Below are 12,164 nucleotides of genomic sequence, written 5' to 3' on the forward strand. Positions count from 1 at the left end.
CCTCATCAGAGATTGACAGGCACCTGTTGGAGTTCCAAGGCGGGACCTTCCCTCTCGCAGCCATTGGCTCCTGTAAAGGAAGTGGTGGCAGGAAGGGGCGGGACAGCGGCATGTGGAGACGAGCTAATACCAGCCCACGAAAGAAGGGGAGCCCCACCTCCAACTGGACCTGTGGAGGTTCTCTCAGAGAAGGTAATGATGAAGCAGTGTTTTCCCCTACGATTCCTGTTAGAATAGCCATAACGGATATTCATGTTGTCCTTTTGTTGCCCGCAGGGTCATTGTCCAACACGGATGTCCGCTTTATCACCAACGGCAACGCTCCAAGGTGAGTGACGTTAACCTGAGATGTTTATTTGACACTATTGGGAAGTGTCCATTTATTAATGTTTTGCAGTAAAATGGGTTAATGTGACGCCGGCTCTAGTATGTTATTTAGATCATGTGATATGCTGTGTTCAAGCCTCTAGGAGACGTGATAGAATAGAGTATTGCTGAGAGCATCCAGCAGGGGTCAGTGTGTAGTTTTATCTGAGTGCGTACTGTTGTACTGTACTGTGTGATTGTACTGTGTGTTTGATTGTACTGATGTTGTACTGTGTGTGGGATTGTACTGATGTACTGTACTGTGTGGGGTTGTACTGTACTGTGTGTGGGATTGTACTGTGTGTGGGATTGTACTGATGTTGTACTGTACTCTGTATGTGTGTGTGTGGGATTGTACTGTTGTATTGTGCTGTGTGGGATTGTACTGTGTGTGGTATTGTACTGATGTTGTACTGTACTCTGTGTGTGTGTGTGGGGTTGTACTGTGTGTGTGTGTGTGGTGGCAGTGTTGTAGATGTGGACCCTGTGAGTCTGTCTCTCTGCTCTGACGATGAGACTGATCTGATCAGGGAGCTGCAGACCATGTGCTCCAGCAAGTCAGAGCCAGACATCAGCAAGGTAACGCTCACTCTCTCGCTCTCGCTCTCTCACTTTCGCTCTCTCTCATACACACACACCATGAGGTTGACGTTTTCCGCCGGCTGTATTTTTCCTGCGTTGCAGATTGCTCGGTCCAAGGAGGACTTCATTGTCTTCTCTGGCTCTCCAAGTGGACAATCGCCCCGCCGGAAGACCGACCATGAAGCAACCGCTCGACCACAGACGGTGAGTCAAACCGCGCTTAAAGGCTCTAATTAAAGGCCTAGCATTAACACACGTATTCAGTTCAGCTCATCACGTGCAGGGCTAGAACAAAACTGTGAACTGTCTGGTGGTCCCCCAGTAGCGAGATGAGCAAGTGTTTCCCAACAGTCTGTCTGTCTCCCCCTTTACAGACCGGCAGCCGTCACTCCACTCCCAGCCCCGCCCCAGGCAGCCCCGCCCAGGCAGCCCCGCCCCAGGCAGCCCCGCCCCAGGCAGCCCCGCCCCAGGCAGCCCCGCCCCAGGCAGCCCCGCCCCTAGCAACGAGAGGCGATCAGCGTCCCGGCCCAAATCTCAGCTCCCCGTCCCCAGCAGCAGGGGGCCGCAGCCACGAGCCAACAGCAGCAGTACTGCACCACGAACACCCACTATGACCGCTAACCGCAACGCGACCAGAACTGAACCAAGCAGCAGCAAAACAAGGCAGGCCCCAACCAGAAACAACAACAACGTCAACGAGAACAACCAACAACACGAGGACATTTGGATCCTACACCAAGACCTGCATGAAAACAACAACAACAACATGAAGTAGTAGATGAACTTCCTCCTCTTCCACCTTCCTTCCTTTCCTCCCACCTCTCCGCTGTTATATCCCTCCATGTTGTAGTTAGGTTTACCACGGCCTTTTAGTATTTGTACTTGTTATCCGTACTTGTTAAACTGTATAACAATTGTGTACTTGGGGACCATAGTTTTATGATATTATACAGTATTGAAAGAAGTAAAAAAAATCAATTAAAAAAAAGAGACATTTCGCAGGGAATTGTGTCAGAAGAAAAAGAAGACAGGATTTACCTTTTGCGGTGAAAGTGTTTTGGATCAAAGAAAAGAAGCAGGCAGGTTGTTTTTGCAATTAGGTATTTTCTAATATTCAAGTGTTTTATGTTTAAATAGTTGCAAGGTTGGTTTAAATACTGTTGAAATTAATCAGGGTTTTACCAAATATTTGTAAATAAGAATTAGTAACTTTAATGGTATATAGATTGGTGTATGTGGTATTATGCTTGTACAGTAAGAACTCAAAAACAAAAGCTGAAGAAAAAGAAAACATGTACATATGTTTGTAATGATAATAATATGTGAATTTGGTTCATAACTTTTCACTTGTTTCAAAGTGAATGGAATGTGGCAATAAGTACATGGAATTGCAAACACAGGAAATTTTTTTGCTTTTGACGGTAAGCCATAAATAAATCAATCAATCAAGTTTATTTTATATAGCCCTTCGTACATCAGCTAATATCTCGAAGTGCTGTACAGAAACCCAGCCTAAAACCCCAAACAGCAAGCAATGCAGGTGTAGAAGCAAACTACCCACAATTCTGCCCACGAGTCATGGTTCGATTAATCCATACACTAGGTGGAGCCTGATACAAATTTCAAAGCGGCATGGTTTGTTCGCTTTATTTTGTTCAACATGTTTTTTTTTTAATGAAAAGTGTTATTTTGAATGGCCATTGTTGATAAATGTACAGGAGATATTTTAGTCAACCTTTGGTGTTGATCTGTATGATCGCTGTCTGAAGTAATGTCCTGCTTCCTTTAAGAACAACCATTAAAACTGCACTGTTAACCCCACCAGTCCACCTCATGTCTTCTTACACCAGACCACTGGCCTGGGTACAGTATGTAGGACCTTCAACTGAGAATGTAAAACAAACAGCTTATGAATGCACTATGAAGCACTACATAGAGGCTTCACAAACAATTTCTAAGGGAAGGCGGTAACACTTCTAAGAATGCAGGTGTAATTCTCTATAACTTGGGTCAAGTTAATGAGAGACATTTTTCGAATTGAAAACCACCTGCATTTACAGGGGGTCTTCAGGACAGGAGTTGAGAAACGCTGTCTTACCAATGACCTCGTCTTTTATCAAAATCGTTTTACAGGAAATATAATTGTTTGAAATCAGAATATTCTAATGGAAAAACAAAACAATTTATACATTTTTGGACCTGCGTCTCTTTCCGATGAATAAGAAAGAGCTTTTCTTACACAAAAAAATTGGCTGTAGTCAGTTACATTTCAAGGTGTCTAACCAGTAACCACGGTACCATATTTTATCGTATCGTTATAAAAACTGTTGTCTAATATCACTAAGGAGCAATGTGCCAAATAAAAAGACCAGAAAGAACACAAAAATATTTAAATTCCAGAAGTACAAGAGGGAGCTTGACAAATCACATTTGAAAAAGCGTAAAAAAAATAAAAAAAATGAATGCAGCATTTGATAATTTATTTTCCTTGCTATTAACCTACCATGAAAAAGTGCCTCTGGTTTCTTTAAAGTGCATACAAATAGAAACACTTGTCCATAGCATCACCCACCATTCATTCCTGTTTTGTGTATTTATAGCTTTGAATATAAGTTGCCCTGCGGCACACTTTTCCTTCCAACTCCTAACAACCATTGGGAGGGAAACAAAACTGACCTCAGATCAATGTCATCCTACTCTGTATTTACAGGCAGCTTTTGAGTATGCTTCTTACAATCTTGCTTAAAAAGTGTGGCCTTATATACTCAAACAAAACTGGCATTCCAATGTTTTCAAAGTGAAACAAATCTCACTCTGGAAACACCAGGATGGTGTCTTTTGATTGAACAGAGCCCTGCGTGTACCAATAAGGACCGACCACATCTCACATTCACACTCTTATCATCTAGACTAGAGGCACTTGGATGAGTCAGCAGCGCATCTTTCCACGATTCCTTGCAACCTATCTCCTTGCCTCCTCAACCATATCGGAGGAGAAAGTTCAAGGTCCCTCAGGCCTACTTTTCCAATGTGTTTTGACAAGGAGTCGAGGAGAGAGGATGCAAGGCAACGAGGAGAGTTTCATCGAGAAAGAGCATTCCAGTAGACAAAATGGCGTCCAGTTAATCCGGGGCTCCTTAAAGATGCGTGTTCTGGACCTCGTCCTCAGCCACCTCCTGCAGGGCGGTGATCTTGGGCTGCTGGGATTGAGGGGGTCGCTTGCTGGAGTTGAGGCGGTGCAGGGGGAAGAGTTTGAGGCGCTCAGCAGCACTCATGGCCTGCTTCAGGTGGCTGGTCCCATTAAACAGCTTCTGAATGGAGTCATACCTCTTCATAGAACTGCCCTCGATCATCTGGAGGGAGAGAGGAGTTGGTTGGTTCCAATAGCTCAGTGGGTTAAACTCAACTCTTGTTTCACTCAAACCTATGCAAACCACAGTAAAACGGACGATTTGGTACAACGAAGGGTTAAAATGACACTAGGTTGTGTAATGCGGATAGAATGACATGTTGAAGATGCTCCAGTGTCAAGCACCCAGCATCATGCCACTGTGCCTGCATTGTCACGCTATCTGCTTGTGTGAACACAAACACAGGTCACTTGTACAGGGAGCGTGTACCAACACGCACAGCCGACACCATGCCATGAGTCATGGGACACTGTAAATCAAATGTGTTGTTTACAGTGAGGCTAACAAATGGGGATGCACTGATAGAAGATCTGAAATGGAGGATATTTATTTTTTTAAGCTGGTGCTCTATTCTCACTTCCAACTCCAACAGGGAAATACCAAGGGCTCTATCCAGTGTTCCCCAACCCTGGTCCTCCTCCAGTACCCTCACCAGAACACATTTTCACGGTAGCCCTGGACAAACACACCTCATTCAACCTATTGAGGGCTTGATGATTAGTTGACAAGTTGAATCAGGTGTGCTTGTCCAGGGTTCCAATAAAAATACCGTTGGGGGTACTGGAGGACCAGGTTTGGGAAACACTGCTCTATTCAATCTGTATCGCTGAAGAATGTATGTAAAGGTCATTTCCTATTGAGCAGACTATACCGTGAATGCATTATTTGCTAATAGAGCCCTAAATTATTTTAATAGAAGAGATAGGCGGTTAACAAAGGGTAACCCAATGCTTAAAGGGAGATAGGTGTGTGTGTGCACGCTAACCAGGAAGGACTGGCACTCCAGCAGTGGTTCCACTCTGTGTTCTGACAGTATGACTGTACAGTTGGAGAACGACTGTTTCAGCGTCTTCCTCAGGACCTGCAACGTTCTGTGAACCAGAAACAAACCAAAACACAACCATCAGACAACGTTCTTCAGTCAACCATACACAAACCAGAGTACACTCAATTAACCAGAGAGTTTAACAATAGGCCTGCATATATACACACACACACACACACACACACACACACACACACACACACACACACACACACACGCCGTCTCTCATTCTCCCTTTACGTACAAACTCCTTCCACTCTAACTTCCCCAATGTGCACTTACTGCTAAGATTACTCTGAAGTAGACCAGTGTCATCAACCACCACTAATTCACTCATGACAGGCACCATTTAGCTTAAAGACCTGTGTCTTTACGTGTGGTTACACCCATTCTGTGCAAACACACACAGTCAAAGACTTACAGTAAGTCCTGGAATTGTCACCATATGCAGCGAGACACTTAGGCTGTGTTTACACAGCCACCATAAGAACCCAATCTGATTTTCTTTCTATATCCAATCTTTTTTTCTGAACGTCCACACTGTTTTACATGTGATCCATATCAGATTTGCACATTCACACGGATGCAGCCTCAGAGGGGTGGTTGTCATTGTAATGACTGGTCATGGGCAACAACAAAAAAACACTTCAGAGCAAACAAATCTGTTTGAGCGTCCAGACAGAGGTCGCATATGGAAGATCAGGTTTGTATCAGGATTCAGATCCACATACTGTATGGAGGCGGTATGAATCGGAAGTCAAAGGCTGTGTTTACACAGGCAGCCCAATTCTAATCTTTTGCCCAACTATTGGCAAAAGAGCTGACCTGATTGGTCAAAAGCAATTCATGGAAAAGATCACAATTGGGCTGCCTGTGTAAACACAGCCCCCAAAAAATCTGATTCCATGTGGGGTTTTTTCGTTTCTGATTACACATTAGCGAAAAGATCAGATAGGTATCAGATATGCAAATAGTTGGCAAAAGATCTGAATTGGGCTGCCTGTGTAAATGCAGCCTCATACACACACCAGAGGAGGCTGGTGAGAGGGAGACGGCTCGTAATAATTAATGGAATGGAGTGAATGGAATAGTATCAAACACATGGAAACCAGGTGTTTGACGTGGTGGAGACCATTCTATTCAATCCGTTCCAGCCATTACTCATTTAAAGTGCCACTAGCCACCACTGGTACATACACTTATCCTCCATGTCCAACCCCAAATCCAACACGCACTCTCTTGCTTTCTCTCGCTCACTCTCTCCTCTTACATGGGGTCGAGGAATGAGCTGGGTTCGTCCAGTAGCAGTATGCGGGCCTTGCTGAGGATGGAGCGGGCCAGACACATGAGCTGCTTGTGTCCGTTACTCAGGACGTAACCCCCGTCCTCCAGCTGGAAGTCCAGCTTGTCTGGGAACTGCTCTATCACGGACTTCAGACCCACCTGGACGACACATAGAACCGGAAACACGGAGGATCTCAATCAACCAATCAATCAAACCAAATAAACAATCAACCAATCAAATGAAATGCACTGACTCAATGGACTACAACGGACCTCCGTTAGCAGGGCAAAACAGGCGACATGGAGTCTGATGTGGATTTCAGGTTAGTTCTACCACCGTCATTGTAAGCCAACGCAAATACAGTGCGTGCGTTAGGAGAGCAACTTCACATGAGATATGGTCACAGGGTCAAGCGAAGCAGACTTGCATGTGACTCCTGTTTCCCGTCTGGCTGTGCTTACTATGCAACTACCAGTATGGTGTGGCTATGGTGGCACCGTCACTGCCCTGCTGACACACACGAACACAGCAGCACCTTACCATCAGCATAGCATGTCAGAACGAGGTTACTACAGTATGGTAGGAAAGGGGTCAGCGGGACTCTGCAGTGTACAGACAGAAGGACGGACAGACAGACAGGAGAAAGGTGAAGAGAGAGGGAGGACAGTGATAGAGGGGACCTGTTGTGGTTGAGGCTAGAGTTAGGGTTGAACCGGGATGTGGATATAAAGCTAGGGTTAGGGTTGAGGCTAGGGTTAGGGTGGAACAGGGATGTGTACATGAAGCTAGGGTTAGGGTTAGACCGGAGACCAGTGTGACCGATGTGAATGTCGTGTCTCACCTCCTCAGCCACCCGCCACAGTTCCTCGTCACTGTAGCGAGCGTGTGGATCCAGGTTCATACGGAATGTACCAGTCAGGATGAAGATTTTCTGTCAAGAAAATCAGATTAGGGCATACATTCACCATAGCCAAATACCATTGAACATCTGAGCACTAAGTCTAGTTGTGGGGTGGTATTTACCTGTGGCACCACGCCGAAGGCTTTCCTCCAGGTCTGTAGGGTGACAGAGTTCCAGGAGACCCCATCGATGGAGATCTCTCCGTCTGTAGAGGCCAGCCGCAGGAGGGCAGAGAGCAAGGTGCTCTTTCCTGAACCCGTCCTCCCCAACACACCCACCTACACACAAAGCAATGAACATCCACCCGGTTAAAATATCCTCCTACATTACCGACACAAAGCAACACAGTATTCAGATTATGTCCCTAAAATGTAGATCAAAATGTAGAATACAGATCTTGAGCCAGCCTTTTTACCATGATAAACCAACACTATGTGGAACGGGAGACCACTGTAGAATTAGTAATGGGGAGAAGTGAACTACATGTAGTTCAACCAGTAATTGAACTTGCAGTAGCTTGGTGGTAGTTCAACTAAACTCAAATCTAGGTAGTGTTTTCAGTAGTTAATTGCTTTTTGTTTTGCAGAGCTAAATACTGGAAATACAAAAATAAGAGACGATATTGGTGAAATAGGCCAGAATTTCCTTTATTTTTCAGCATCAGACCTGCCTAATTCTCACTTAAAAGGATAGATGACACGTTCTGTTTACATCTGACTCCAGATCTGTTCTTCGGATTGTTATCATATGACGTTTCAGATTTAGATATGACAATTTTCCAGGAAGTAGTTTTGATGTAGTGAACTACTTTTTCAAAGTAACTGTTGTTAAGTCAACTATATTTTTCTTAAGGGTAGATTTAGCGTAGCTTAACTTCTTTCAGTGAGAAGTAATTGGTAACTTGGTAAACTATATTTTCAGAGTAGCTTCCAAAACACTGTGTAGAACCACTCTCCCACAGGCCAGAGCGTCAGTGACAGTTAGGCCATTAACGGGAAGCTTTAGCTAATGGCTAGGGCGGTAGGCTAAAGTGCTGACACTAAGATAGTCTCCCTCAGGCCTCGTTACTAGGGGCTGTATCTATCCTAATTACCTCTCAAGACATACCACAGGGAGTCTGAGTCTCTCTAGCCTCCTAACAGCCCGAGAGAGATTCATATGCCGAATGCCCGCCTGAGAGCAGGACCATCAGCCCCTCATCAGCCGCACGCACGCACGCACGCACGCACGCACGCACGCACGCACGCACGCACGCACGCACGCACGCACGCACGCACGCACGCACGCACACAGAGAGTGACCTACACTCTGTCCTCCTTCCACAGTGAAGGAGAGGTCCTGCAGGACGGAGCGTCCAGCCTCTGTGTATTTGACGGTCAGTCCTTGGACGTCCATGTGGCCCTGGTTGGGCCAGCAGTCTTGGGCGTGGGGGTTGTCGATCACCAGGTCTGTTCCTTTACCACTTCCACCGCTGGGTCTGGGCTCCTCTTGAGGCAGGTCGATGAACTTGAAGACCCGGTCTACCGATCGCATCTGGGGGAATAGGGGATAAAGAGATACGAGAGATAGGAGGGAGTTGTGTGTACGTGTTGTGCACATGTCATGAGAGAATAACAAACAATCTGTAAATAAGTATATGTGTGTTACCTACTACCCTGCAGTGTGTGACGGTATATTTGAGTAGTGAGCCCCCCTCCCTGGTTAATGAGTTCTATTCCCACACAGTAGTGTCAGTCAGTCTGGCAATAACAGTGAATGTTTCCTCTCGCTCTGTGAGCACTAGGAGAACTACATGTCCTGCACTGTGATTAGAAGAATCACTGAGCCTGAACGCAGCTCATTTCAACAACAACAATACATACAGTGGGGCAAAAAAGTATTTAGTCAGCCACCAATTGTGCAAGGTCTCCCCCTTAAAAAGATGAGAGAATCCTGTAATTTTCATCATAGGTACACTTCAACTGTGACAGACAAAATGAGGGGGAAAAATCCAGAAAATCACATTGTAAGATTTTTAATGAATTTATTTGCAAATTATGGTGGAAATAAGTATTTGGTCACCTACAAACAAGCAAGATTTCTGGCTCTCACAGACCTGTAACTTCTTCTTTAAGAGGCTCCTCTGTCCTCCACTCGTTACCTGTATTAATGGCACCTGTTTGAACTTGTTATCAGTATAAAAGACACCTGTCCACAACCTCAAACAGTCACACTCCAAACTCCACTATGGCCAAGACCAAATAGCTGTCAAAGGACACCAGAAACAAAATTGTAGACCTCCACCAGGCTGGGAAGACTGAATCTGCAATAGGTAAGCAGCTTGGTTTGAAGAAATCAACTGTGGGAGCAATTATTAGGAAATGGAAGACATACAAGACCACTGATAATCTCCCTCGATCTGGGGCTCCACGCAAGATCTCACCCCGTGGGGTCAAAATGATCACAAGAACGGTGAGCAAAAATCCCAGAACCACACGGGGGGACCTAGTGAATGACCTGCAGAGAGCTGGGACCAAAGTAACAAAGCCTACCATCAGTAACACACTACGCCGCCAGGGACTCAAATCCTGCAGTGCCAGACGTGTCCCCCTGCTTAAGCCAGTACATGTCCAGGCCCGTCTGAAGTTTGCTAGAGAGCATTTGGATGATCCAGAAGAAGATTGGGAGAATGTCATATGGTCAGATGAAACCAAAATATAACTTTTTGGTAAAAACTCAACTCGTCGTGTTTGGAGGACAAAGAATGCTGAGTTGCATCCAAAGAACACCATACCTACTGTGAAGCATGGGGGTGGAAACATCATGCTTTGGGGCTGTTTTTCTGCAAAGGGACCAGGACGACTGATCCGTGTAAAGGAAAGAATGAATGGGGCCATGTATCGTGAGATTTTGAGTGAAAACCTCCTTCCATCAGCAAGGGCATTGAAGATGAAACGTGGCTGGGTCTTTCAGCATGACAATGATCCCAAACACACCGCCCGGGCAACGAAGGAGTGGCTTCGTAAGAAGCATTTCAAGGTCCTGGAGTGGCCTAGCCAGTCTCCAGATCTCAACCCCATAGAAAATCTTTGGAGGGAGTTGAAAGTCCGTGTTGCCCAGCAACAGCCCCAAAACATCACTGCTCTAGAGGAGATCTGCATGGAGGAATGGGCCAAAAAAGCAGCAACAGTGTGTGAAAACCTTGTGAAGACTTACAGAAAACGTTTGCCCTCTGTCATTGCCAACAAAGGGTATATAACAAAGTATTGAGATAAACTTCTGTTATTGACCAAATACTTATTTTCCACCATAATTTGCAAATAAATTCATTAAAAATCATACAATGTGATTTTTCTCATTTTGTCTGTCATAGTTGAAGTGTACCTATGATGAAAATTACAGGCCTCTCTCATCTTTTTAAGTGGGAGAACTTGCACAGTGGGTGGCTGACTAAATACTTTTTTGCCCCACTGTACACATACCGTGCTTCTACACCTGCATTGCTTGCTGTCTGGGGTTTTAGGCTGGGTTTCTGTACAGCACTTTGAGATATCAGCTGATGTAAGAAGGGCTATATAAATACATTTGATTTGATTTGATATGCACTCACACACACACTGGAGAACTGAATATCTTCTTACCGAAAAATAAACAAGTAGAGTATCCCGCACAAGCAAAGCCAAGGAGATTCATATTTCATTGAGTGTGTGCTTGTGTTACTGATGACTGATCACTGGTAATGTGGTATGTGAATGCAAATACAAGTCTATTTGCCGTGATGCTAGTGATGATTGATCAAAACTGTGTGTGTGTGTGTGTGTGTGTACATACCAGTCCGTCCACAGTGATGCTGGTAATGACAGCCCATTGGAACGTCCCAAGGATGAGCATGGCTAAGGCTACGATGATGCCAATATCCCCAGGCTTGTCCTCTGTGGAATACACACACATTATCAATGGGCAGTCAGCAGTCACACACATTACCATTTGGCAGTCAGCAGTCACACATTATCAATTGGCAGTCAGCAGTCACACACATTATCAATTGGAAGTCAGCAGTCACACATTATGAATGGGCAGTCAGCAATCACACACATTATCAATGGGCAGTCAGCAGTCACACACATTATCAATGGGCAGTCAGCAGTCACACACATTATCAATTGGAAGTCAGCAGTCACACACATTATCAATGGGCAGTCAGCAGTATCACAAACAAAGTGTCACGCATGCACTCACACACTGGTAATAGCACACTTCATTTGGGTCCTGACGTTATACACACACAAACGCACAGATGTCAATGAAAGTGAACGCTGTCAAATTACCTCTAAATTCACTCCCAACATTAACACTGGGTTTCCATTGAGACATTCTCTGTCACAACACTACAGGTGCATGCAAACGTACTGGCATTTATGCAGGTCTAAAGTAAATATGTGTACATGCAATGCAACCTGCATCTCCTAACTATGTCCCAAACTTATTTGTAAGCTGTCAAAATGGTGTGTGTGTGTGCGTGTGTGTGTGCGTCTGTCTGTCTGTCTGTGTGTGTCACTCACGGTTGGTTCCCACGGCGATGAAGACTGCGGCGGAGAAGAAGAAGACGAAGATGATGTCACAGCGGAAGAGGAACCATCGCAGCGTTGCGAGGTAGTGGAACCAGGTGGCCGTGTGGGTGTTCAGGGCCTTGTGGAACAACGTCTCAAAGTAGGACTGACGACCAAACGCACGTATAGTCCACAGACCCTTCAGAGAGATGATGAGGTGGGAGAATATAGGGCTACGGGCTGGGAGGAGGGAGAAAGACAGAAT

General features: G+C 45.3%; 2 protein-coding genes across 2 annotated transcripts in view; one reads left to right on the forward strand and one right to left on the reverse strand.

The window, feature by feature from the left end:
* Positions 1 to 2,760, forward strand: part of cttnbp2 (cortactin binding protein 2) — a 76,661-nt gene extending 73,901 nt beyond the window's left edge. Inside the window, exons 18-22 of the mRNA XM_039001582.1 lie at positions 10 to 192; positions 277 to 328; positions 834 to 945; positions 1,051 to 1,152; positions 1,323 to 2,760. Of these exons, the coding sequence (XP_038857510.1) occupies positions 10 to 192; positions 277 to 328; positions 834 to 945; positions 1,051 to 1,152; positions 1,323 to 1,562 (689 nt within the window). The 3' untranslated portion in view covers positions 1,563 to 2,760. The remainder of the gene's footprint in view (positions 1 to 9; positions 193 to 276; positions 329 to 833; positions 946 to 1,050; positions 1,153 to 1,322) is intronic.
* A 650-nt stretch (positions 2,761 to 3,410) lies between these two features.
* The window catches only part of LOC120053520 (cystic fibrosis transmembrane conductance regulator-like), a 42,229-nt gene continuing 33,475 nt past the window's right edge, over positions 3,411 to 12,164 (reverse strand). The window contains exons 22-29 of the mRNA XM_039000654.1: positions 11,912 to 12,139; positions 11,181 to 11,281; positions 8,676 to 8,903; positions 7,493 to 7,648; positions 7,311 to 7,400; positions 6,455 to 6,627; positions 5,125 to 5,230; positions 3,411 to 4,301 (exon numbers count right to left, since the gene is read on the reverse strand). Coding sequence (XP_038856582.1) covers positions 4,086 to 4,301; positions 5,125 to 5,230; positions 6,455 to 6,627; positions 7,311 to 7,400; positions 7,493 to 7,648; positions 8,676 to 8,903; positions 11,181 to 11,281; positions 11,912 to 12,139 — 1,298 coding nt within the window. The 3' untranslated portion in view covers positions 3,411 to 4,085. The remainder of the gene's footprint in view (positions 4,302 to 5,124; positions 5,231 to 6,454; positions 6,628 to 7,310; positions 7,401 to 7,492; positions 7,649 to 8,675; positions 8,904 to 11,180; positions 11,282 to 11,911; positions 12,140 to 12,164) is intronic.

Source organism: Salvelinus namaycush, chromosome 9 (assembly GCF_016432855.1).
Source record: "Salvelinus namaycush isolate Seneca chromosome 9, SaNama_1.0, whole genome shotgun sequence".
NCBI classification, from domain to species: Eukaryota; Metazoa; Chordata; class Actinopteri; order Salmoniformes; family Salmonidae; genus Salvelinus; species Salvelinus namaycush.